Source organism: Laccaria bicolor, genomic scaffold (genome assembly GCF_000143565.1).
Source record: "Laccaria bicolor S238N-H82 LACBIscaffold_51 genomic scaffold, whole genome shotgun sequence".
Classification (NCBI taxonomy): domain Eukaryota; kingdom Fungi; phylum Basidiomycota; class Agaricomycetes; order Agaricales; family Hydnangiaceae; genus Laccaria; species Laccaria bicolor.
This window is the reverse complement of record NW_001889922.1, coordinates 122,306-145,391: the sequence shown is the minus strand read 5'-3', so window position 1 is coordinate 145,391 and position 23,086 is coordinate 122,306. Positions and strand designations below refer to the sequence as shown.

General features: G+C 47.2%; 7 protein-coding genes across 7 annotated transcripts; 3 read left to right on the top strand and 4 right to left on the bottom strand.

Annotated features, from left to right (window-relative positions):
• Positions 1 to 3,062: 3,062 nt before the first annotated feature.
• LACBIDRAFT_333452 (uncharacterized protein) lies at positions 3,063 to 4,122 on the bottom strand (the record flags this gene model as incomplete). The annotated part of the gene is made up of 4 exons (XM_001888060.1): positions 3,063 to 3,182; positions 3,403 to 3,474; positions 3,629 to 3,749; positions 3,944 to 4,122. 4 exons carry the CDS (start codon positions 4,120 to 4,122, stop codon positions 3,063 to 3,065), a joined length of 492 nt encoding a protein of 163 aa, XP_001888095.1.
• Positions 4,123 to 4,538: 416 nt separating this feature from the next.
• Positions 4,539 to 7,554, top strand: LACBIDRAFT_295615 (uncharacterized protein; the record flags this gene model as incomplete). The annotated part of the gene is made up of 10 exons (XM_001888094.1): positions 4,539 to 4,679; positions 4,734 to 4,867; positions 4,923 to 5,085; positions 5,143 to 5,331; positions 5,390 to 5,433; positions 5,894 to 6,051; positions 6,310 to 6,483; positions 6,562 to 6,624; positions 6,933 to 7,198; positions 7,345 to 7,554. The coding sequence occupies exons 6-10, from the start codon at positions 5,913 to 5,915 to the stop codon at positions 7,552 to 7,554; spliced, it is 852 nt and encodes a 283-aa protein (XP_001888129.1). The 5' UTR covers positions 4,539 to 4,679; positions 4,734 to 4,867; positions 4,923 to 5,085; positions 5,143 to 5,331; positions 5,390 to 5,433; positions 5,894 to 5,912.
• Positions 7,555 to 8,551: 997 nt separating this feature from the next.
• Positions 8,552 to 9,380, bottom strand: LACBIDRAFT_333450 (uncharacterized protein; the record flags this gene model as incomplete). Its single annotated transcript, XM_001888059.1, has 4 exons — positions 8,552 to 8,602; positions 8,665 to 8,896; positions 8,964 to 9,001; positions 9,324 to 9,380. The coding sequence occupies 4 exons, from the start codon at positions 9,378 to 9,380 to the stop codon at positions 8,552 to 8,554; spliced, it is 378 nt and encodes a 125-aa protein (XP_001888094.1).
• Positions 9,381 to 9,570: 190 nt separating this feature from the next.
• On the top strand, positions 9,571 to 10,018 carry LACBIDRAFT_312321 (uncharacterized protein; the record flags this gene model as incomplete). The annotated part of the gene is made up of 2 exons (XM_001888093.1): positions 9,571 to 9,695; positions 9,751 to 10,018. The coding sequence occupies 2 exons, from the start codon at positions 9,571 to 9,573 to the stop codon at positions 10,016 to 10,018; spliced, it is 393 nt and encodes a 130-aa protein (XP_001888128.1).
• A 4,184-nt stretch (positions 10,019 to 14,202) lies between these two features.
• LACBIDRAFT_295614 (uncharacterized protein) lies at positions 14,203 to 16,351 on the top strand. Its single transcript, XM_001888092.1, has 8 exons — positions 14,203 to 14,286; positions 14,335 to 14,490; positions 14,555 to 14,750; positions 14,800 to 14,817; positions 14,870 to 15,113; positions 15,171 to 15,375; positions 15,432 to 15,602; positions 15,654 to 16,351. Exons 3-8 carry the CDS (start codon positions 14,558 to 14,560, stop codon positions 16,212 to 16,214), a joined length of 1,392 nt encoding a protein of 463 aa, XP_001888127.1. The 5' UTR covers positions 14,203 to 14,286; positions 14,335 to 14,490; positions 14,555 to 14,557; the 3' UTR covers positions 16,215 to 16,351.
• Positions 16,352 to 19,626: 3,275 nt separating this feature from the next.
• LACBIDRAFT_312317 (uncharacterized protein) lies at positions 19,627 to 20,789 on the bottom strand (the record flags this gene model as incomplete). Its single annotated transcript, XM_001888058.1, has 6 exons — positions 19,627 to 19,686; positions 19,736 to 19,829; positions 19,877 to 20,011; positions 20,071 to 20,081; positions 20,135 to 20,224; positions 20,274 to 20,789. 6 exons carry the CDS (start codon positions 20,787 to 20,789, stop codon positions 19,627 to 19,629), a joined length of 906 nt encoding a protein of 301 aa, XP_001888093.1.
• A 404-nt stretch (positions 20,790 to 21,193) lies between these two features.
• Positions 21,194 to 21,775, bottom strand: LACBIDRAFT_312316 (uncharacterized protein; the record flags this gene model as incomplete). Its single annotated transcript, XM_001888057.1, has 3 exons — positions 21,194 to 21,335; positions 21,391 to 21,578; positions 21,641 to 21,775. The coding sequence occupies 3 exons, from the start codon at positions 21,773 to 21,775 to the stop codon at positions 21,194 to 21,196; spliced, it is 465 nt and encodes a 154-aa protein (XP_001888092.1).
• Between the last annotated feature and the right edge of the window lie 1,311 nt (positions 21,776 to 23,086).

The following is a 23,086-nucleotide window of genomic DNA, read 5'->3' as shown; positions in this document are numbered from 1 at the left end:
GAGACGGCATGCANGCTGCATGCTGCAGGTAGACTCTAAAGGATCCCCTTAACGGGTAACGTTGTACGACTGGCTCAGCAGCGCGTTTGGGTTCCTGTGTAGGAGGTAAGGGTACTTGTGGACCTTCTCTAGCTCTTTTAGATGTGGCTGTTTCTCTGATTTTTATGGCTGCCGTTGTAAACGACTTTTGATGCTAGTTCTTGGTATTAGAAACTAGGCTTGGTTTTTTATGGTCTTTGGTTGATTCAAACAGATGTTTAAATAATTCGAAAACCGCTTTCAAACAACTTTTTCAAGTACAATTGAAAAACAAAACAAATGAAAACCCTCGCGGTGGGCTCCAGATGAGAAGACCGTGGCACGCGGGAGTGAGAATAGTGTAATCGGACGCGCTGACAAGATGCGTGAACACCTAAACAACACACACACACAAACACCTTAAACACTTATCACCACAGGTACGTGCTCGGTACTTCGAGTTCGGGTTCGTACGGTAAACAGAATTACCACACTTGTTTTGTTAGAACTTAAGTAGAAGTTCGGGGAAACGTTTTTTTGTATATTTTATATCACTTGTCCAAGTCTAGTAGACCTTTTCGGAACAAAAGGTATTGTTTTACGTGCGGACACAGTGTAGAATTCGAAACTTTAGTAGTCTTCGAAGGGAAATGGCTTTTATTGGGACTGTCTCGGTGTTCTGGGATTGCGCTCTAACTGTATACAAAGAAATGACAAGGAAATTGTGCTTTGTAGACTTTTATAACTCCCTTGAGTTTTATTATGCCTCTGATGCGGTCCAAACTAGTCTTAAAGACTCCTCAAGCACGCTCACTTGGATTCCTCGGTAATAGTAGAGAGCTCTCTTACTAATTGACGAGACAACCTTACAAAAGCTTTGTGATCCCCACTTAACACACTGGTTCCGGGCACACGTTACTTATGTCTGCGAAGAAAAGTCCTTAAATTGATTACAAACTTATCCACTACCTCAGATGCTACTGGGAGTGCGACAGCTGGTCAACGCGGGGGATAATTCCTTGCGTTTCAGCCTGCGCGCGTCCTCTTTTTATACTATTCTATGTCTTCTATTTATATTTATATGTCCGTGCGTTGTCCGAGAGGTCGGACGAATTAATACTGAATTTTTAGTAAAGGTTTGAAGTGGCTCGATTGTGCGTGGCACAACTGAGCTGGCTTCTTTTAAGTTTTCGTAGTGTTTTCTCTATTGTGGCGACGCGACGCATCAGTCTTGATGCGTACACGGGAATCGCCGTAAACGGTTTTCACGATCGGTTCAGCCGAGACGAACGGTCCGCTTAGTGATTTCTCTCTATTATTAGATACTATGCCCGGGCCTCGGACCGCACGGCAAATCGTTCATAGTTTTTCTCTTTTGGCAGACTTNCGGAATATTTCACGAAGCTTAGTTTTCTTGGGTCAATGATGCCATGATTTGTGATGTGTTGATGCGCGTGATGCGCGTGATGCGTCTCTCCACATGACTTCTTGGATCATGCTTCGTAGCACGTGACCGAATGACTTCTCGCGTCAGGTACGCGTCGAGTTTCTATGCTCGCGCGTTTATCTTTAGAATTAATATCTTTTAATCCATAATAAAGTGAGACCCTGGTTTGGTGTAAACTCCAACACCCTGTGCGGGGGTGTTTTTACTCTAGAACACTCGGTAGCGTACTATTTCATGGTAGTGTAGCCTTTTATTAGACTTCGAGTATATTGAGGTGATTCGGTCACGAACCGACCACAATTCCTACTGTCTAAGGCGTGCACATTTCTCGGATGTAAACTTTAATCGACTAGACCGGGTTGCGTCTAACGATCCTTATGATCAATGTGACTGTATTTCTACTATAGGAGGTTTTATAGGAGAAATCGCTAAAATTCGCATTTTTACGGGTGTATTGTTACACTCCGTATCAAAGGTTAAGGTATGTCTTCATTGTCATTGATTCCCCCTCCGATGAGCACCAGTTCCCTGACAATGCCCTTGTAGTTAGTGTTGTCCCTTGGAATCGAATCACGCATCTCAGATTCCACTGATGATGTGTCTGCCATGTCTAATGAAGGAAGGAATGTTTGGTGGAGAAGAGGGTAGCCGTGCAGGTGGAGGGTTAAGCTTTTAAGGGTGCTGTACCCCAGGTACGAACGTCAATTCTTCCAGCAATCATCTCCTGCTAAGACACGTACAGAACCGACGCCGAGGTTGGCTTACTAGCCCATAGAAACTCAGGCACCAGCCTGTCCATCCTTTATCCCTGGTTGCAATTTCTCAAGCCCTAGATCAACGAACACATCATTCACAAATGTCAGCCCGACGGAGGTTCGCTGATCTTTCCCTCTAACTTCGACAAGGTCCGACACGTTCAAGCTCTTCAAAGCCCATTGAATTCCCTCCATCCCCTCAAATACTGACAGTGCGGGTAGACATTGTAGGTTCGGCCCTATTAACTCCTCCAGCTTTCGACGACGGGCTAATTGGTCGGTGTTTCACAGGATCATCAGGCCTCTCCTCAAAAGCATCAGGCTTGTACTCGCCAGGGCCAGCCGATTCCGAACCATCATACATGGAAATCCAAAGCGGACGATGTTGCCCATACAATATTCAATCTTGCCAATTTCGCGCACGGTAAGGCCTATCTTTTCTACTGGTTTCACCACTTTATCGCTACTTTCTCGTCGTTAGCCCACCAGACAATGGCCATAACCCTCAATGCACTTAAAAACATTCAACCGCCGGAAGCTCTCACAGGGGTAAAATCGGTCTTAAATCTGACGTCTGGGCGCTCGGATGTACCAGCTGTATTTTATCCCGCATACTATGAACCCCCAAAGAAATATTCAACACAGTCGCACATGCAGAACTCGGACGAACACATTCACAAAATATTTATTAGACGTCTACAGCTATTAGAAGTCCCACAAAGCGTTGACATTGAACATTCAAGCTTGAATCCTGCCTATGTACCCAGCTGAACTTTGCCGCTCGAGGCAGGAAGGGGATAGTACATCCTGCTTACTTTCTTGATTCCTCCGACATCTTCACCTTAATCACCTCTTTCTGTGATCTCGGTTAACCCGTCATGTGAATGAAGCATCATAAGTGAAAAGATCTTCTGGGGGCGAACAACCACTGGCAGCCACGCAGCGCGTCGCCGTCTTACTTGCTATGACAATCCGTCAGGTGCACAGGTGCATCTCAAATCGCAAAATCATTGAGAGTCAACGGAAATGGATGAAATCCGGAGAAGATTTCGACTCCCTGTGCCACTACGTGCGAGTCGAAATCACTCCGAAAGGAGACGGCGGACGTTACGACAGTGCTCATTTTCTTGAGGTTCATGTCTCTGGGAATTAGTTCGTGAATGTGAGAGGATGGAAACTCACGATGTAAAAGAGATAATGATCAGCCGATACTGGTTCGGCCTTCACCTGTACTTTCGTGTTTTCCACAATGCCCTGTAATGGCGGTCGTAGGAACGAACTGGAAAAGAAAAGCACAGGAATTCGAAATAGAGGATACAAAACCATGAGGGCGGAGAGGCATTCGCCGTATATCGCACTTGGGCCTTGGTTGAGTAACGCGCAAACTGCGAAACGAAAAAAAACTCACAGTTCGTCGGCTGCTCTGATAATCCTTCTCAAGCAGCCAAAAGGAGGCAAGGAACCAAATCACTGCGGAAAATGGAGACGAGCAAGGGTCGAAGTCCCGCAAATAGATTTGAAAATGGTTCCTGCACACGATCTCGCATTAGAAAGAGGCCATAACACTGATAGTCAACGCAAGCCTATGAACCTCTACTTCATTTCCCTCTGCCGTCTATCTCTTTCCACCCGCCTCAGCCTCCCGCATAGCAATCCGAGCCCACAACGGAAACTCACCCTCATCGTAAACCCTCTTCTCAACCTCCACGCACGTCCAACTCACGTCCGCCTCGAACGGCGCAACTTCATGAGCATTACGGTGTTCTTCGTCGGTCGCGGCTGGTCGGTAGATGCTTGAAAATAATTTTTTCGGACAAAACTCTTTCTTGTGCCACTCAACGTAATTGTTACGGCCTCAACGGCCGCTAAACATGTAGCAATATCGACAGCCTTGAACTTCATCAAGGAGGAGCTGAAATCGGCTTGATGAGTTCACCAACGCCAGGCGAGGAGAACTCTGACTCGCTTACTTGTCAGACGTGGTGGTGTTGTTGATTGGGGGAATCACGGCGCCGTGGAGCTTGCAATGTTCCTGGATATTCGCGAGGTGCACTCAAGTTGAGAGCTGAGTGAATCCCTGCGCGACGTTGCCGAAGCATAATGAGGCGAATGGCCACTGCCAAAGGTGTGCCGATGACCTGGAGAGGTTTGGTTAGAATCAATCAGTGGTTTATCGAGAGTGCTTACGGTGAATATTGGAGGCCATGTAGATACTTTTTTAGAGCGCGTCGTCGACAATGACAAGTCCGTTGTTGAGTGATGGATTCTGGTCTTCCCGAAAAAACACAGCCACATTATCTCGTCGGACACCCCTTAACCAACGCCGTCCGATGACAAACACAAGGTTGCTTTAGATTCTAGCCACCAGCACTTTGGCCGAGGATGAAAACCGCACTCAGACACTTCCCCTCGCCCTTTCGGTCCGTTCAACCGTGTCTGTGTCCATTCAGGGCAATCGAGTACGTGTCTCTCTCAACTCCATCCAGCCCTCTTCTTGTTGACAATTCATACAGTGCCGCACAAGGCTCTTACAGAGTCCATGATGTCTCCCTTTGTGATGCGATCTCAAGCTCAAGTAGCATGTACACTTCCCGTCAACGCGAGGACTGGGGGACGAGTCCAAAAGATTGCGTCACGGATTTGTACGGTACGTCCATACTCTATCCCTTTCTAAGTTCTAGTTTTGACAATGCGTATATTAGTACTGCACCATCCCCTCGGACTCGATTCACGCACGCCAGGGATAGGCTCCGGTCTCTACGACGATGTGCTGAGGACGACTTGCGGCAGAAATGAGATTTTGATGAGGTGCAGAGAAGAGGGTAGTTGTGCAGGAACAGGATCAAGGCCAGCGTTCTATCGCAGGTACGAACTTCAATTATTTGACCGATCAATCCATGCTGAGCATCTTTATTTCTAAAGGGCTGTTTACAAAACCCAGTACCAAGTCTGAGCTATGTTGTCGCTCTGGTTTCTTTTGGTCAGGCGCTAGATCGACGAAGACACGTTCAACATCTGACGCACTCGGCTCTCTACGGTGCATTTACTCGCCTTGACCCACCTCCAACACTTAGACCGCTGGGAGACGTCGCGTACGTCCTGTTGGTTTGGGTATGACTCCAACACCTCTGGCTTTTGGTGACGAGCTAATTACACTATTGTTTTGCAGGCTCAATGCAGGCCTCAAGTTTACACAAGCGAGCCCACCGTTTTGTATGTGATGAACCAACGCCGACGCGGGGGCTATTCTCTATGGTGTGGAACCTCTCAGCGGGGACGAGGGGCAACATATTCTGCTTGCAGAGGACCACCATCATCTAGAAACGCACGATTGCACAAACGAACTAATTCGAAGCAACTGCGTTCTCAACCACCATCGATTCCGCCAACTCTACGCCTATAATCTAGCCACCATTCGTGCTCCTCCTTTACAAGCTCAATCTCCCTTTGCGTACTATCCCTCTTTCCAGGCACTCAAATCTGCTTAGCCTGCGCTCGAAACTTGGTGTGAATGTGCAACCTCTTACGGGGGATAAGGGGTTGAAAGGAAACTGAGGTCTGAGCTTTCATTCCGGGGCGTAATGGTTTATGGCATCGGGAACCATTGATGCAGTACGTGTCCCTTGGGTTCATTCAACGTCGTTTTGCTGATAACCTTCTGTTGTGTGGTTAGTCAAACGTTGTCGGTTTTCATGGGTCTCGAAGACCTTGCCTTGAACCGTCAGAAGCCCATACTTGTGCAACCCCTTTCTATGCGTCAACATCTTTCAAGTGACTTGGGATCAAAGAAAACGGAGACGCGGTTCTGGTGGCCACGTTTTGGCTTTCAAGGTATGTCTCCTCTATCGTCAACTTTCTTCGGAGCTCCTGATCTTGCATCCTACAGTTCACCTTGCATGGAATACATCAACTCACGCATTTTACCACGACGACGTAAACAACGTCTTGTAAGACACCTGTACTTCCAGAACCGACGCCGAGGGCGGTTCATCAGCCCATTGAAACTCCAGCCAGTTCATGCTCTGCGTTGACGCTGTCCTATCACGTAACACATGTTTCACGTTCAACATACATTATAGTCCGACACAGTGTCGCCAATCGTTCACTTCAACAACAAAATCCGACATATTCAACTTTTACATGATCTTGCAAACCTCTCGAACCGTCTATTCAACCTCGAAACCTTCACTCTCCCTGTGAACACGATGCCCTCTTCCTACCCTTCGAAAATCAAAAATGCTATTTGCGTAACGAGACGTCGACGTACGTCCTCTTTTGCTTTGCCTCCTTTCTCGATGACGAGCTAACGGGTTGCGTTTCATAGGTTTGATGACATGGCAGTCGGGCCTGTCCTCCAAAGCATCCAGGTCGTACTTCGGGGACGCCGTCCAACGTCTGCTGGAGGTGAGAGGTACTTGTAGAGCAGATCGTTCCCGTCAGACTAACCAACTTTTAGCGGCGACGGGCAGCAAAACATACAGTGCGCAGAGGGACAACACCACCATGTACATTTCAGAGAGGGCGAGTGGAGGAGGGCCATAACAGCCCGAACAACAAGAAGCAGTTCTGTTGAAGGGGGTGATCATATATAGCAGTACATATATAGACATAGGCAATACTTTTCATAAAGTAACGACGAGGATATCAGTTGAAAAGAAGAGCTGGACGGAATGGGGAATGGGGTGTGACAGAAGAGCAGTGAACGTTTGAAGGGGTACCTACTTCCCCAACATCTCCCAAACCCCAAGTCCAAACGCTCCTCAACCTCCCAGTCCAGATCAAGATCAAACACATCCTCACAATCACCCTCCCTCGCATCACCTCATCACCCGCGTTCAGCGTCAGCGAGCCTGAGATCGTTAGTCCAAGCACCGTCGAGCAGGGCCAGGGGTTCCTCGACTTGGAGGATGAGCTGCTTGTTCGAGAGGCTGGTGGACGGATCGGTGCACATGGTGACAGTTTCCCAATGACAGGAAGGGTGGATTGTGAGATGTGTTGTTGAGCACTGTCAGACGCAGACGCAGAGGTCCAGCTCAGATTGAAAGAGGACCGATTAAGACGTGAATTTGATGTTCATCCATTCGAGTTCGAGTGAGTGCGGCTGTTTGACTTTTGCGCGGGCAGACACCTCCGTCGAGATCGGCGTCTTCGTCGTCTTGCTCTGCTGCTATTGGAGGAGGGGCGGATGCGAAGTGCCCGAAGCCTTCGTTCGATTGCTGGGATTGGGAGTGGGATTGCGAACGAGAATGGGACCCCGACGAAGACCTCGCCGTCGTCCCCCCACCAGCCCCAGCACTAGGACGCTTCAGTAGCGCCAACCCACCACTCCCCTGAAACCCTTCAAATTCCTCCCTATCGCCAACCACACCAGGCTCTTCATCTCCTCCCTCGCCTTCCTTCTTTGCCTCCTCTCCTCCTTTTCCTTGAGAGGCTTCGCCTCCGCCTCGGCTGCTTCACAAGCTTTGGAGACGGAGATTTCGTGGATGGTGGATATGTCTAATGGAGCGGCGTCGGAGTCGAAGGTTTGGGTGGCTAGCGTTGTTGTGGGCGTGCCGCTGCTGTGACGACGGAATAGGGGCGCAACGTCAGCGTCAGCATCGTCGTCTGGGAGTTAGATGGGTTGTCGTCCGAAGAGGCCGAACCCGAACAACGTTATCCTCCGATGTTTACCACTCGCACCCATCTTGGACTTCCGTTTCCCTCCCCTTCTTCTCCCTCTTCCAGGATTCAAATGCAAAGAAGGCGTCTCCGCCCGCTCGTTATCCGAAGAATCCACTATGAGACCTTTCTCGTCGACGGGCGCAGTGGGATGGGGTTGATGGCGGGGTCGTATGACTCTGGCCATTCTTCTCCTTATGGCGAGGCGTGACGTCGATTGGTGTGTAGATATCAGAGGACGACACGAGACGAAGGCAGGGCATGCATGAGCCCAATGCGATTTAGGTCGTGTCGGTACATGGGAAGGGTCTGATCACCCGCAAGGGCGTAGCTTCACCGTCCTCAAAGGACGTGTTGTCGTTGTGCAGTGCTTTGCGGAAATTGGGGTCAGATTGATCCATTGAATAGCAGGTGAAGCAGGGCATACCTCAGAGAAACATCCGCATCCCAAGAAGAACGTGGAATGAGGTCGTGTATGCGAGGTAAGGCTGTAAGCTCCGGCCTTGGTCGATAACAAGGGTAAAACGTCGCAAAGGATATCCAATAGCCGTTGTGATGTATTCGTGCATTGAAGGTCTGAGTAACAAGGTTTAGTTTACGTTGTGAGAGACAATGATGGCGATACACACCTCGCTGCTGGGGGCACTTTTCAATTTTCAATGTCTTGAACGTATCAACCGTATCTTGGAGGCCTGATGCAGTTGTCGACTCCGAATCCCCAGTGCTAAAACGGCGATCACTGTAGGTTAGACGTGATCGTTATAATTATAAAAACAAGATACTTACTTCATGGCCTTGCTCGGTTGATGAGCTGATGCGACGCGTCGATAGTGCAAGTCCTTGAGCACGTCGTTGATGGTGGTGGAAAGAAAACAAACGTTGGTCAACACGATTTTGATCGACGTCCATCATCTCCGCCAACTTCCACCGTTCGCCCGCCTGCAATCTACACTCGATGACATTGGGACTCAATCTGTCCAGCTCTACTGCTCGACAATCACTCAGGTGAGAGCCCAATCTGTCATTTGCAATTGCTTATTAGGGGTCAAGCTAACACCGGAATTGACAGGACACGCTTCACGCACAAGCTTCTAAGACCAGGGATATACGATCCGGGATGGGTCTGTAGCAGCAGTACGTATTCATCCGTATTCATTCGGCTAGTTGTTCGCTCGCTTACATCCCTTGTCTCTACGTCAGTGAGGCCATATCGGTTTCGTCGTGTCCCGCGAATGTTTCACCGCCGTACTCCTGGTTCGCAGAAGATCTGCAAACCCTGTCGCCGCAATCAACCACCCCACAAGGGAGATGAGAGATGGACGACAAACAGAGAGGGACTACGTATACGAAGTGTACGGTACGCGCTCTCTTTCATCAAATTTCTGCGTAATGCCCATTACGCGCTCAGGACGACGAACGATGGACCGTAGGTCTTCACGGCGCACAGGAGAGGTTGGTCGTGCAACGGTGAACGTGTTGCTATTTAACTGGTGAGCATCCATGGTTCAAGTAACGCCTTTCTTTTGTAAAGCACAATCACCAGAGGGTGGTTCACTCGCCCGCACCAACTCACGTCTGCACGATCGGCTGCCCTGTGCTCTGTGACGACGCTCTCCTTTGGTCTGCCCGCTTATATCTCAGCACTCCGCAGTTCCACCAACGGCTCACCCTAACGACAACAAGCCGGTGATAATGCAATTTTCAATGTGCTATCAGGCCCACGGCCAATCTCGGAACAACCCAAAAACTGGAACGCTTAGGATCGGAGTTCTACCCCGGGTCGTGGAACGTTACCACGAGAGTATTTCTTGCTCTTGGTACGACGTAATTGTTCTCTTTTAACAATAAGCTAATCGATTTGTTTTTCTGTAGGACCTGTGACGTGGCGAGGCCCTTGCAACGAGGAATCAAGATCAGCCTTGCGTTCCCATCGTTCGTTGCCTGTTGCATGGCTACGCTTCCCTATTTAGCGTCATCACTATCCTCCTACAGGCATAAAGTACAGCCAACGCTCGTGCGGATCAGTGACAACAATACTTGTTTATGGAAAGCCGGGATGCGAGGCAATTCGAGGGTCAGTGACACAAGTGGAATTAAAAGGACAAGAAGTGAGGCGACGTCCTACTTAAGATGGTGGTGAAGGAACCGACTGTGGTCGTTAAAAACGCCAGGTTTGGGATGCTGGGTCAGGTACATCCGCTCGTCTTTTGCAATTCTATATATTTAATGTTGTAGTATCGTCTCCAGCTGGATTTGATGTTGTCTTACATATGTGAAATAAAATGCCGCAACCTGTTCTCTTCGTCAGTGTTGGCGTTTTATTTTTCACACATGTCCGTTGACCGCGCTTGTTCCGGCGTCTGCTTGCTGACTTGGCGCCCAACCACGTTACTGCGCGTGGATTTCGGAGCGCTGTTCTTGAATCCAGGCCTCGAACATCAGCTGACCCCGTGAAGCGGTTCCGTTACCTATTCAGAAAATTGACGCCGCACAGCATCGACTCTCTCTTCTGAACCACGATGTCTGATCTCAATCGCCCCCGCGAAAATCGTTTGAAAGGAAAGTTCAAGGGATTGCTTGATCGTTTCATGGGCGCAGATCGCTCACATGATCAACGCCCTAGCGGTTCGAGGTTCGTGGCGCTGAACCCCATACATACAGATAGCATCCTGACGGAATCTAGGTCGATGATTACAAGGGCGTCTGAAGCTACGGGAGAGCGTAGTACCTCTTTGGTGTGTTTACAATGCAAACAAATTCATCAGCTCATTTTGTCTTCGGAAATTCTAGAATATCATGCAAGGAGCCAACATTGATATGAAGGATTCCACACTCTATGTGGCTCACAATGTGTGTCTGGTTACCCCAGCATTGATGGTTTGAAATATTGATTGCACTTTTTGTGAAGATCAATGTTCATGAACATGCCAGCAGGGGTCAAGATGATACATTCCTTGTTCCCCAAAGGCCAAATTCAAGTGCTCTATTTACAGGTCGCGAGTTTATTCTTCAGAGGCTGAAGGATCACCTTGCATGTCAAGGTGAAGGGGATAGAGGCAGAAAATCGTTCTTGTTATATGGCATGGGAGGTATTGGAAAGACACAGATTTGTTTGAAGTTTGTTGAGGAGATGGCTGAAAGGTAAGTTTCTTCAATTTAATATCTCTGATTCTATGACAAGTGAATGCAGATTCTCCCACATTTTCTGGATTGATGCATCTTCTGAAGATACTATTGATCTTGGTTTAAAGGGTCTTTGTGCTCATCCTGAGGCTAAAGCTGCTGGTATCTCTGTGTCCTCCAGGTCTGCTCTCATCTGGATTGCATCTTTGCAGAGTAAATGGCTGCTTGTTTTTGACAATGCTGATGGTGCACCTGAAGTTGTAGAGAAAGTTATTCCATCTGGTTCTCAGGGTAATATTCTGGTTACTAGCAGAAATCGATCTCTTGGACGTGTCACATCTTATGAAAACTCTCTGGAAGTTGATCAGATGGCCGAAAAGGAAGCCATATCACTCTTAGTGAAAGCCAGCGATCTAACTGAGCTGCCAGAAAATGTTTACAGCATAGCTCAGCAGATTGTAAATGAGCTCTGCTGTTTGCCTCTGGCTGTTGATCAAGCAGGAGCTTCCATTGAAGCTGGTCTCTGTAGGATTGAAAATTATCTTGAGCATCTCTCTCGACACAGGAACAAGCTTATGAACCACTCTTCATTTAGGGGGGCATCTCAGTACAATCATACAGTCTATGAAACATGGGATTTGTCTTTTAATGAAATTGAATCAAGGGCAAACAATAAATCTAATGAGCATGGTAGAGCAGCTGCTCAAGCTGCTATCCTTATTCTTGAGACAGCTGCATTTCTACATCATGAGAATATCATTGAGGCTGCTTTTAGAAAGGCTGCTATGGAATTCTCTAAAGGAGATTACAGTAAACTGGATCAAAACATCAAAACTTGCATCAGCCAATTGCTTCAACTGGAAGCAGATCAGTGTTGGAATGAATTCTTCTTTCATGAAGGAATTAGAGTTCTTATGTCATTTTCTTTGATCAAACGGGGCTCAACCTCTTCAGGAACCTATGCCATTCATCCACTGATGCATCAATGGAGTAGAGATAGGATGACAATGTCTCAAAAAAGGTGCATGATGCAAGTGTCAAAATTGATTCTTGTAAACTGTATTACAAAAGAGATGACAACTGAGAACATTGCATTCAACAGGCTACTTGTACCACACATCAAAGCCAATTACGAGTCAGAGAGGGAAAATGGCTTCAAAAGAGTGTTTGATGATAATGAATATTCCCAATTCAGTTATGTATTCTGTGAAAATGGAATGTGGAAAGATGCAGAGGATTTTCAGTATCAAATACTAGAAATGAGGATGAAGGAGCAGGGGATGAAGCATCCAAATACATTGACCAGCATGGGAAATCTTGCACAAACATATTTGGACCCAGGAAGATATGAAGAGGCTGGGGAGCTGGAGCTAAAGGTTCTGGATCTGAGTAAAAATGTGCTCGGGCAAGAACATCCAGATACATTGGCCAGCATGAATAATCTTGCAATCACATATTTACACCAAGGAAAATATGAGGAGGCTGGGAAGCTGCAGCTGAAAGTCGTGGATCTGCGTACAAGGCTGTTGGGGCCAGAACATCCTGATACATTGACCAGCATGAATAATCTTGCAGTCACATATTCACACCAAGGAAAATATGAGGAGGCTGGGGACCTGAATTTGAAAGTCTTGGATCTGTGTACAAGGGTTTTGGGGCCAGAACATCCATCAACATTGACCAGCATGGCAAATCTTGCAGTCACATATTCACACCAAGGAAAATATGAGGAGGCTGGGGACCTGAATTTGAAAGTCTTGGATCTGTGTACAAGGGTTTTGGGGCCAGAACATCCAGCAACATTGACCAGCATGGCAAATCTTGCAGTCACATATTCATGCCAAGGAAAACATGAGGAGGCTGGGGACCTGAAGTCGAAAGTCTTGAATCTGTGTACAAGGGTTTTGGGGCCAGAACATCCAGATACATTGACCAACATGGCAAATCTTGCAGTCACATATTCACACCAAGGAAAATATGAAGAGGCTGAGGAGCTGGACTTGAAAGTTCTGGATCTGTGTACAAGGGTTTTGGGGCCAGAACATCCAGATACATTGACCAGCATGGCAAATCTTGCAGTCACATATTCACAACAAGGAAAATATGAAGACACTGAGAAGCTGGGGCTAAAGGTTCTGGATCTGTGTAAAAGGATCCTGGGGCCAGAACATCCACTTACCTTGACCAGCCTGGAAAATCTTGCAAGAACATATTCACAACAAGAAAAACATGAGGAGGCTGAGGCACTGAGGGCTAGGCTGAAGTTTCTGGCTCTGAGTGTATAAGTTCAGTTCTGTCCCTTTTTTTGCCCCCTAGAGCAGGAAACCAAGGACACTTGTTCCAAGATATAATAAAGTATTCTTACAATGAACCAGACAAAGGCCCATCGAGAATTAACAACATGTATGATACAAACTTCAGAAACAAAAATGGTATCCAAATTGTGTTGTTCTGTGTGAGGAAGAAATAAATAAACTGTTACCCAACTGTTACCATAATGGGGGACATTTAGCAGAAAAGCTTTCCTTTCAACAGAGCTATGCCCCCCTTATTTTCTCATAAATAACATGTAGAATAGAAGAAGACAAAGAAAATTTCTGAGATCATAAAATTAATGAAAGAACGAACAAAAAAATGAAAATGTGGCCATGGATGCATGCAGATCAAAGGTAGGACACCTTCATAATATATACAAGCTTCTTATGTACATACCTCACAGTGCTGCTCTCCCAACTGAGCTCTGCCCCCTGGAAATAATGATATGGAATAAGTATTACAATTAGTAGTAGAGTGATAAGGAATGGTAAGATTTGCGACCCGCACCGAAGCACGACCAGGCTGCAATGAAGGTAACTTGCAAGGAATGTCATACTAAAAAAAATAAGCATATGATACACCAATCCTCCATCCATCCAGTATAGAAAATTAAGTATGTGCATACAAGTAGCAGTTGTGGTTGGGGAGGGGTATACGTGATTGAAAAAACAAGTTGGTTTATCCAAAAAAATACACGTACACTAACCGATCAAAAGTAATGTCACATCATTTTTTGGACAGAGTTGGTGCTATAACAGAGGTCTTTACAGCCGTTTGCATAAGTCATTGAACACTTCGATTTTTTTTGCGTCGTCACGTGCCAACTTTCCCGTAGCCAAACAAATGATTGATCGAGTAGATAACGTTGAGATAATGCGCGCTCTACTGCACTCCTCTCCCTTTGCCCGCTCACTTTCGTCCATAATCGAGTCCCAGACTCCTACCTGAGCTACACTCACCTCGAACAAGGTATTTTCTATTTCCTGTCAACCTTGCTCTCACTTATCAAATCCGAAGCTGAGCCGAAAAATCAACGCGCATTGTACTGCCTCGTTCACCATCCTGAAGCCTTGCGTCCAGGTGCTCAATATATTTTATTTATCTGGTGACCGAGATGAAAAACACATTTCCGATAGGAAGGAACGTGTTCAGCTCGAGAAATGAGTATAAGAGGTGAGCTCTGAGTTCAATCGCTTCCTCAGGTTCTTTTTTCCTTACCTTTCATCCTCCATCTCAGACAATGCCTCGCGACACTCGTTACACCAACAATGAACCCGATGGTACACCCTTTCAAGAGCTCATCATGTTTCCGACCTTGGCCCCTCAGCTTGCACGTCCTCAGCATGCCGCACCGCCGCGTGCTCCCCCCAACGGAGCTGGTGCTGCTGCTCCAGGAGCGTTGCCTGTCGCTGGCACTGCCGAGGAGAACAACAGTAAGTCACTGATGTCTTTCTTAATTTTTACTCATCTCTATTGTCCCAGATTTGTCTGATTTCACACGTGCGTACTGTTTTTGTTTATCCTTCGTCACCTCATCTTGTCTGTGACTCAGCTCCTGAGCGCACCTTCTTTATCACCGCTATTCTTTCTTTTCGCGAGTCTTCTGCTTCTCAAGGATCCAAAGCGAAGCAACCCAAGAAGACTTCCGCGACGAAAACTGGACCAGCCCTCCCTTTGTTCAGTATGACGCGTTGCGCGGTTCTTCAAGAGGTTCTCAAGCTCCATGACCTTCATCAACATTATCAGCCCTCCAACGTCTCTGGATTCCCTGTTGAGATCTCTTGGCCAGGTTCCCCGTGAGTTACCCTTTATTTTATGCTTGCAACACGAGATTTTCATGATTTTAATAACAGTGGGGGGAAGACGAATGCCCCAACTGTCCGGGATGATCAAGAGTTCGAAACCATCATGACCCAGATCTATGAAAAGCGGACGGTCAAGTCTATTCTTGTCGGGTTTGACCTTGATCTCCTTGAACCATTCCGCATTCGTTCCGCGGTGGCTCTTGATCCTCGTCTGGCACCTTGGTCTGGTCCTGAGGTACGGTTTGGGACCCATGTGAGTTCGTTTATTGTGTTTCTATTCCTTCTTTCAATGTTATACAAATTGTAAAGGTACCACGTCCCGATAGCTTCTCAGGCGAAGACCAACTCCACGGCGCCATCATCATGGACCTTCGTGAAGAATGGAAATGTGATGAACACGACAATGGTGCTTGTTATAAGAAGGAAGATGAACATTTTCCTCTCAATCGTTGGAAAGTGAAGCATTGGGCCGCCGCAATTGTAAGTCAGCCATTCATACTTGTGCTCAAGACTATATTGATATTTTTTAAGGCGGGATCTCAGGCCGGTGTCAGCATGCGTGACCCTCCTCCCACTCTATTCCGGCCTGACGACGCCATTCGTAGTCGGGTCATAAGACCCCGTGGCCGTACCGGCCCTCGTCACCAACGTGCTGGGAGTGACTCAGCTGTTGAGGCGGGCACTATGATGTCCGCTTTCTTCTCCTCTTTATTACAGAATAATGTTGCTATCCCTCCTGTCACTCCGCGGCGCCCCAAGAAACATTATCTCAGCCCAGCCTCATCTCCGGCAGGTCCACCTGAATCCTCGTCTCCTCTTCCGGCTCAGGAAGATGAGCTTCGTCTTTGCCTTGAGGCTTTTGGTCGCGCTAAGCCTTCCATCTCCCCAGAGGAAATTACGGTTGCGGTAACTGCTCTGTCTGAGAAACATTACACTGCTGACACTTTGTCATTTGCTGGAGTTCAACGGCTTGCAGAAGTCACCCATTTTGCCGAAGGTGATGTATGTTCGCTATTGAAGTTCGCAAAAGAATGGGTCGGCAAAGTTGAGCACAAGCGAGCTCGTCTGAGCACTTCAAGCCATCGCTTCTAGACATGTTGGTCGGTTTTTTATGAAATTTGGTTTCCGTGCAATACTTTAGTCATTCTTTTATTCAACACTCCTTCGTACTATTCTACATTCCTTTATCACGCAATATAGTCACCATCATCTGGAATATAACCGCAGTCCCTAAACCATCCAATTGCATCAGAAGCTGTGACTGAATCAATTGCTTGGTGGATTAACCACGGCAATTTCTCTGGGCTGTCGTACTCGTCTTCGTGTCGTCGAAGCCATGCTTTAATTGCAGAAAATGCTTCTTCGATGGGATTAAAATCTGGAGAGTAGGGCGGAAGGTAGATTAGACGAGCACCTGGGGTCTATATCAGCAGATAGTTCTCAGGTCTTCAACAGAAATACGGACCACACTCATCTTCAATCAAATGCCTTATCTCTTCCTCATGATGAATTGCACAATTATCCATGACTACAACACTTCGCTTGCCAGGATATGGGTTCAGGATTGGTGCCTAATAATGTAAGATAATTAATGCACAGTCAAATATGAGTTTAAGAACATACAATTTGCTCTCGAAGAAAACCCACAAACTTTTCCCGATTTACAGCTCCTTCAAAAATATCCAATGCCTCTATTCCGTTGATTGACAATGCAGGTAAGATGGAGTAGTGAGCTCCCCTCAGAACTGTCGCACGTCGTACACATGGTATTCCACGCTGAGACCATCCTGCCAATCTTTGCGTGGTCAAATTATTGACAGCGCTTTCATCGAGGAAAAGGAATAGATCTGGGTCGTCATACTGTGCCATACCTCCTTCCCAGATTGCTCTGAGAAGATTATTTCTCTCCTTCGCCTCCTTGCTCACAACCTTCCGTGTAAAATCTAGACGTTCAATGGCTCGCTGTATGGAAGCAATTGAAACGTCTGTATCACGATCCTCTACCAGCTTATCCTGAATCTCGTCCAGATAGATAGTGGGATCCCGGTTCAGCAGTGTATCGATGTATGCGCAGTCATCGTGATCCAGCAATCGTGGCCGTCCGGTACGCTTTCTGTATGGGTTTGTTGAGGTTCCATAAACGCGGTGGTACATCAAAATATTGGCGATTGTGCCAATTGAGCAGCCAGCCATGTCAGCCAGCTTTCGGTATGACCAGTTGTTCTGAATGCGCCATTGCACCACCCTATCACGTAGATCCTTTGAAAGCGAAGGAGCCATGATGAGTGCGATGGTAGAGCGCGCGTTATCTACTCGATCAATCATTTGTTTGGCTACGGGAAAGTTGGCACGTGACGACGCAAAAAAAATCGAAGTGTTCAATGACTTATGCAAACGGCTGTATTGTCCTCCACTGATTCCTGCCAGAATCCGGCGGAATCCGGGGAATTCCTGGAATTCCGGAGGAATCAAATTTGGCAGAGGGCCCTGCCAAATTGATCAAACAATTCCGCGGAATTTTGAATGGAATTCAAATTCCGCCGGAATGATTCCGGTGATCACCCGGAAGGAATGCTCACGGAACGAGACCGGAACGGAATTCCTGATGTCCAAATCAAACGTCGGCAAACACCGACGTTTGATTTGGACATCATCAACAAACAACGCCATCTCTTTCAACCACCACCACCATCACCGACGCCTACACACCACGTCGCCAACGTCCACCACCACGCACACCAGCCACGATGAGACAACGACGACGGCCACGATATGGGAGACGACACCTTGACGCCACATCAACAACCCCAGTAAACGAGTGCGGCAACATGTTGCCACGTCGCTATCAGCGACGTGGCAACCAGACGACGAACGACGATTTCGTCATTCGTCGTCCTAGGTGAGCACCCCCCCCCAAACTCGTCCCAACCCAGCTCGCTAACACCACGCCCACGATGAGGGACGGACAGCACGCCAGCGCACCACCACGCCAACACACGACCACCACGACCATGCTCATGGACGACCCGCCACACCACATCAACGGACCGCCACCACGTCAACGGACGACGCCCACATCAACGGACAATGACGACCACGTCAGTGGACGACGACACCCACGTCAACGGACGACGAGCACATCAGCGGAGGACGACGACGCCCACATCAACAGACGACGACGACCATGTCAGCGGACGATGACGCCCACGTCAGCAGACGACGAGCACATCAGCAGACGACGACGACCCACCCTCTTCCCTGTCCCTCCTTTCCCTCCTCCCCTCCCTTTCCATCCCCCCTTCCTTGTGCCTATCTTTATCCATCTCCCTTCCCTTTTCTCTCCCCCTCCCTTTTCTCTCCCCCTCCCTTTTCTCTCCCCCTCCCTTTACTCTCCCCCTCCCTTTTCTCTCCCCCTCCATTTTCTCTCCCCCTCCCTTTTCTCTCCCCCTTCCTTGTCCATCCCCCCTTCCCTTTCTCTGTCCCTTCCCCCTTCCTTGTGTGTGCCTCTCTTTGCCTATCTTCTTCCTCCCCCTTCCATCCTCCCCCCTTCCCTGTGCCTCCCCCTTCCTTTAGTATACACTGTAGTAAAATGTATTTTATGTTATAATTGAAATACATTAAAATTTGATTTCTATTTAAATTTGACTTCTGAATTTTGAAAGAATATGAAGCTATCAGTATAAGGTGACTTCAGAATGTAATAGAATAGATTTATGTAGCTCTGCTGAATATACTACAATATGTGAACAATTGAATGCATGGCTGGGTGGATTTGAGCTTCTCAAACACATGAAACCTGGAAATTTCAACTGGTTTTTACATGTAATGTTGTTTTATCACACAAAACATGTCCTCACTCAACAGAAACACAAAGCAAAGTCTCAGGAGACTAAAAGTGATGATGAAGACTTGGGTTTGGATGAACAACATGCAGAATCTAATGTCTCTGAATCTGATTGAAATAAATAAGTCCATGCATTAGTAAGTAACTAGTCGTATGCCTTATGCCCTTGTTTAGTCAAAGATTTAGTGCTACAATTCTATTTGTCTGACCTAAAGAAGGAGATTCAGGGTCCAAAATTAATTAACCAGAAGTTCTAGTGTTCAATTTCTGTTGATTCCAGTTGGATTCCTGTTGATTCTGGCCGGAATTCCAGGAATCCTACCGGAATTTCAGGAATCAGTGGAGGAATGGAAAGTATTGGCTTATTCTGTGAGACTTTTCATTTGACATTCCTAATGATTACAGAATTATCTGCGGTTTTCTGCTGTGTTCTGGGTCTTTCTGTGGTTTTCTAGTAATACACACTTTATTGCAGATACAGTAACAATTACACAATTTTATACTACTGGACCATTTTTCTGCGTCGTTCTGCGGATTTCTGCATGTGGTACCTCCTGTCCCCAGGGCCAAGTTTGTTATCATTCCGTCTAAGTCCGTTTGAGCTACAGGGACAGTAAGTATATAGGATATCGCAGCAGAGACGAACACACCATATATGATTTACGTGGCACTCGTTGCTTTCATCGCCGCCTTTCTTTGCTTGCTCAGTGCTTCGTATCGCTGTTAAAAGTTCTTGAGCAATGAGGTAGAGATTAAGAAGAAATATTACTTTGAGGGTTTCGGCGTCGAGATTATCCCAGATCTCCTTGAATTCAGTGTTCGTAACACTATGATCCTTCTCATAATCGAGTGCGTAGAGGTTCCTAAGAGGATGTTAGGATTGTTCAACAAACAGACGATATCAACTTGCCGTGCTGTCAGAGACGTCTTTGACGGCACCATCAATTTCCCTTTCTTTGGCACTGGCTGTACCACAGTGGGAGCGGATGTCATGGCTGGCGGCGCGGGGACTTTGAATGGAGGCTTTGGTACCTTGAGGCCAGTGCTGCGAGTTTAATGAATATAAATGATAAATTAATGTGAGGTATATCTGAAGTGCCATACAGAGGATTGAACTTTGTGATGAAGGATGGTGAGAAGTGAACAAAGAGATTGTGAACGCGCTCACCCTGCTTTGATGAGTAACCATTCCTTCCTGAGCAGCCTCTTCTGCTGAAGATTGAGACGAAAGTCTTCCAGTAGTGCTAGGCATTGCAGCCTGTAGAAAAGTTACGTTAGAATGTGAGGGCATCAACAAGCCGTCTCGCCTGTGGAGGGGCTTCAATGATTGGGTTGACAATGGATGGTGAAAGCGGTGTGGAGAGATTTGGAGTTGTAGTTGACGAGAGACTTGTGGTTGCAACAGGGTTAGTTGATGTGGGAGTGCCTTCAGGTACAATTGAGGTGGGAGTTGGTATTGTTGTGATAGGAATTTCCATGGGCTCCAGACGTGACATTGCAATGATAGGCGCCTGTTTATCTGGTGTGATGCTCGGGGAAGAAGAAAGAGGCTTGTCTGGGTCAGACGGGCGCAATGGAGTTGGAAGAATGACAGGGGTATCGGGGGCTGGTGGTGGTGTAGAGGCAACTCGGAGGGAGGAGGTTGTTGCAATGGTAATCACCCGGCCGGTTGGAGGGGGGTCAGCGCTTTCAATTTCAATGACCTCCGATGTAGGGGCCTTGTTCACGTGTCTCTTTTTGGGCTTGGGCGCCAGAGCGCTGTTTTCGTCTATCCCGCGTTTACCAACCGAGGGTTTTGCACCTAATATCAAAGGAGTGGTCATCACAACATGAAGGCATACAGGATACACTCACAAGTCAATGTTCCTGGATCGCAATAGTGACGACTCCAGTTGGGGTATCAAATTTTTGCGAAGTCCTGTGTTTTCCACTCCCCTTCGCACCAAGAAAACTCCGGGAAGCGTGCGCGCAATGTGGCACTGATGTAGAGAAAAGCTTTTTCCGTATGCTTCGTCCACGTGAATGGGTCAATCCGCCAATAGTAAAGCTCATTGAACGCAACCTTAGCAACCTCTGTCATCTCGTCACGACACGCCTTCGAGATCGCCATCCCTGATTCATCACAGAGAAAATACAACTTATCTAGCGTCACATTGCGATTTTTTGCTTGGGTTTCGAATTCGTTACCCTCCGTTTTGCTCCAGAAACGAACGTTAGGGTAGTCTTCTCACTTTGCAGGTGGCGGCGCTTCAGGAATTTTGATTGATGGTGTTATAGGCGCTCGATCGTTGGCGAAGCCGTTGTGACAGGAACACTTGGTCAAATTTCGAGCTTCCCTCAGCTCCTCCTTTAGTTCAGTGACGAGTTTCCTAATAGAATGCATTTGAACGCATATATGCACAAAGTGAGTGGTAGATAACTTACATTTGAGCTTCTAACTGGTATTTCGAACACATATACTCCTTGTATAGGTCACTATGGGCTTGATTGTGAGCGGCCATCAGCATAAAGTGAGTGGCAGATTTCAAAATCACCTCCGCAGCCTGGTAGGCATTCTGAGAACCAGAAGTGTGGTTGTATGAATTAGATGAGGTTGTTGGAGCTCGATGGGACTATCAAAAGCAGAAGTATGATAAATTGGAGCGCTCTGTGAGAAACACGATCTAAAACTCACCAAATTGCTTCTTGTCATTGTCCGAGAGAAATCTGTGTTGGAAAAGCCATGATTCAAGGTGTTCAGAGGGGAATAAAGCTCTTCAGAATAAGTCTTTGGATAATTTGGAGGAGGGAAGAGAAAATCATGAGCCATAAGTAAGGATATTCGGAAGGTTTTATGATAATAGCTGTAAAACCAAGTAAATTGAGGACGTTTCCGGATTGTCAAAGTGTTGCAAAAAGCGCAGCGATCTTGGGCATTGACGGTGAAGCGAGTGTTCCCTGAAGGTTGGTTTCAGGGGCAGGGTTGAAGGGACAGCGCTCTTCGGCTACACAGCCACACGTACACCAGAGACGTGAATTCGTAAGAACAAAATGTTTTTGTGGAGCGGTTAGAGTCCTTGAGCGCTAGCTTGAGCGTTTGAACGTTTACGGTTGGTGTGTTTGCGTAGATTGTATCACGTGGACTCAGGTCTTGAGCGCTTGAGCCTGAGTCCACTGTTCTTTTATGCACTGACCACCTTGTGCATGTCTTTCTCCATATTTCTAGTCTTTGCTGATCCTCTGGGATGGAATATCCACTCATGCAACTTCATACATCGCAATTCTGATATCAAGCCAGATAACTTTCTGATGGGCATTGGAAAGTGCAGTAATGAATTCAATGCCATCGCTTTTGGTCTTGCCAAGAAGTTCTGTGACCCCAAGACCCACCTCCACATTCTGTACAGAGAGAACAAGGACTTGACGGGTACTGCACGGTGCACATCCATCGGTCAACACCCATTTGGGTGTTGAGCAAGTACGTCGTGATAACTTCAAATCTTTTGCTTATGTCCTAATGTACTTCCTCTGTGCAGTTCTTCCTTGACAGGGTCTAAAAGTTGCCACAAGAAGCAGAAATACCCCCACCAACCTTCTCTGCCATGGATTCCCAAACGAGTTTGAGATTTTCTTAGACTACACTTGTGCTCTTCGCTTCGACGACCAACCTGACTACTCCTATCTTCACAAACTCTTCTGTGAACTCTTTGTGCATGAGGAGTACCAGTATGACTATGTATTTGACTGGAGCATCCAGCGAGGAGCCCAAGATGACCAAACAGCAGGACCCAGCTCCAAAGCAGGTGGCACAGGAAGGGGCCAGCTTGTTCAAAAGGATAATGAGCATCATGCTAGTGATAGAAGTGAGCATTGCATGGGACTGAACTAGTTTGGCATCTTGCTAATGTTTTATCCACCCAGGTTACATTTTCACACCAGGTAAGCACAGCAAACTGCTCCAGAAGCTGCAGGCGAGCAGCCTGGCAATCGTGAAAGGGACACTGAACTTTGGTAAATGGGCTTGTTGCATATCTGATCTGCCTGTCTCCAGTATACGCATCCCAAGTGCAACTGGTTGATTGGGGGGGGGTAGCGGGAGGGTTTGGTCAGCTTGGTTAATGATCGGTTCAGTGGTTACCTG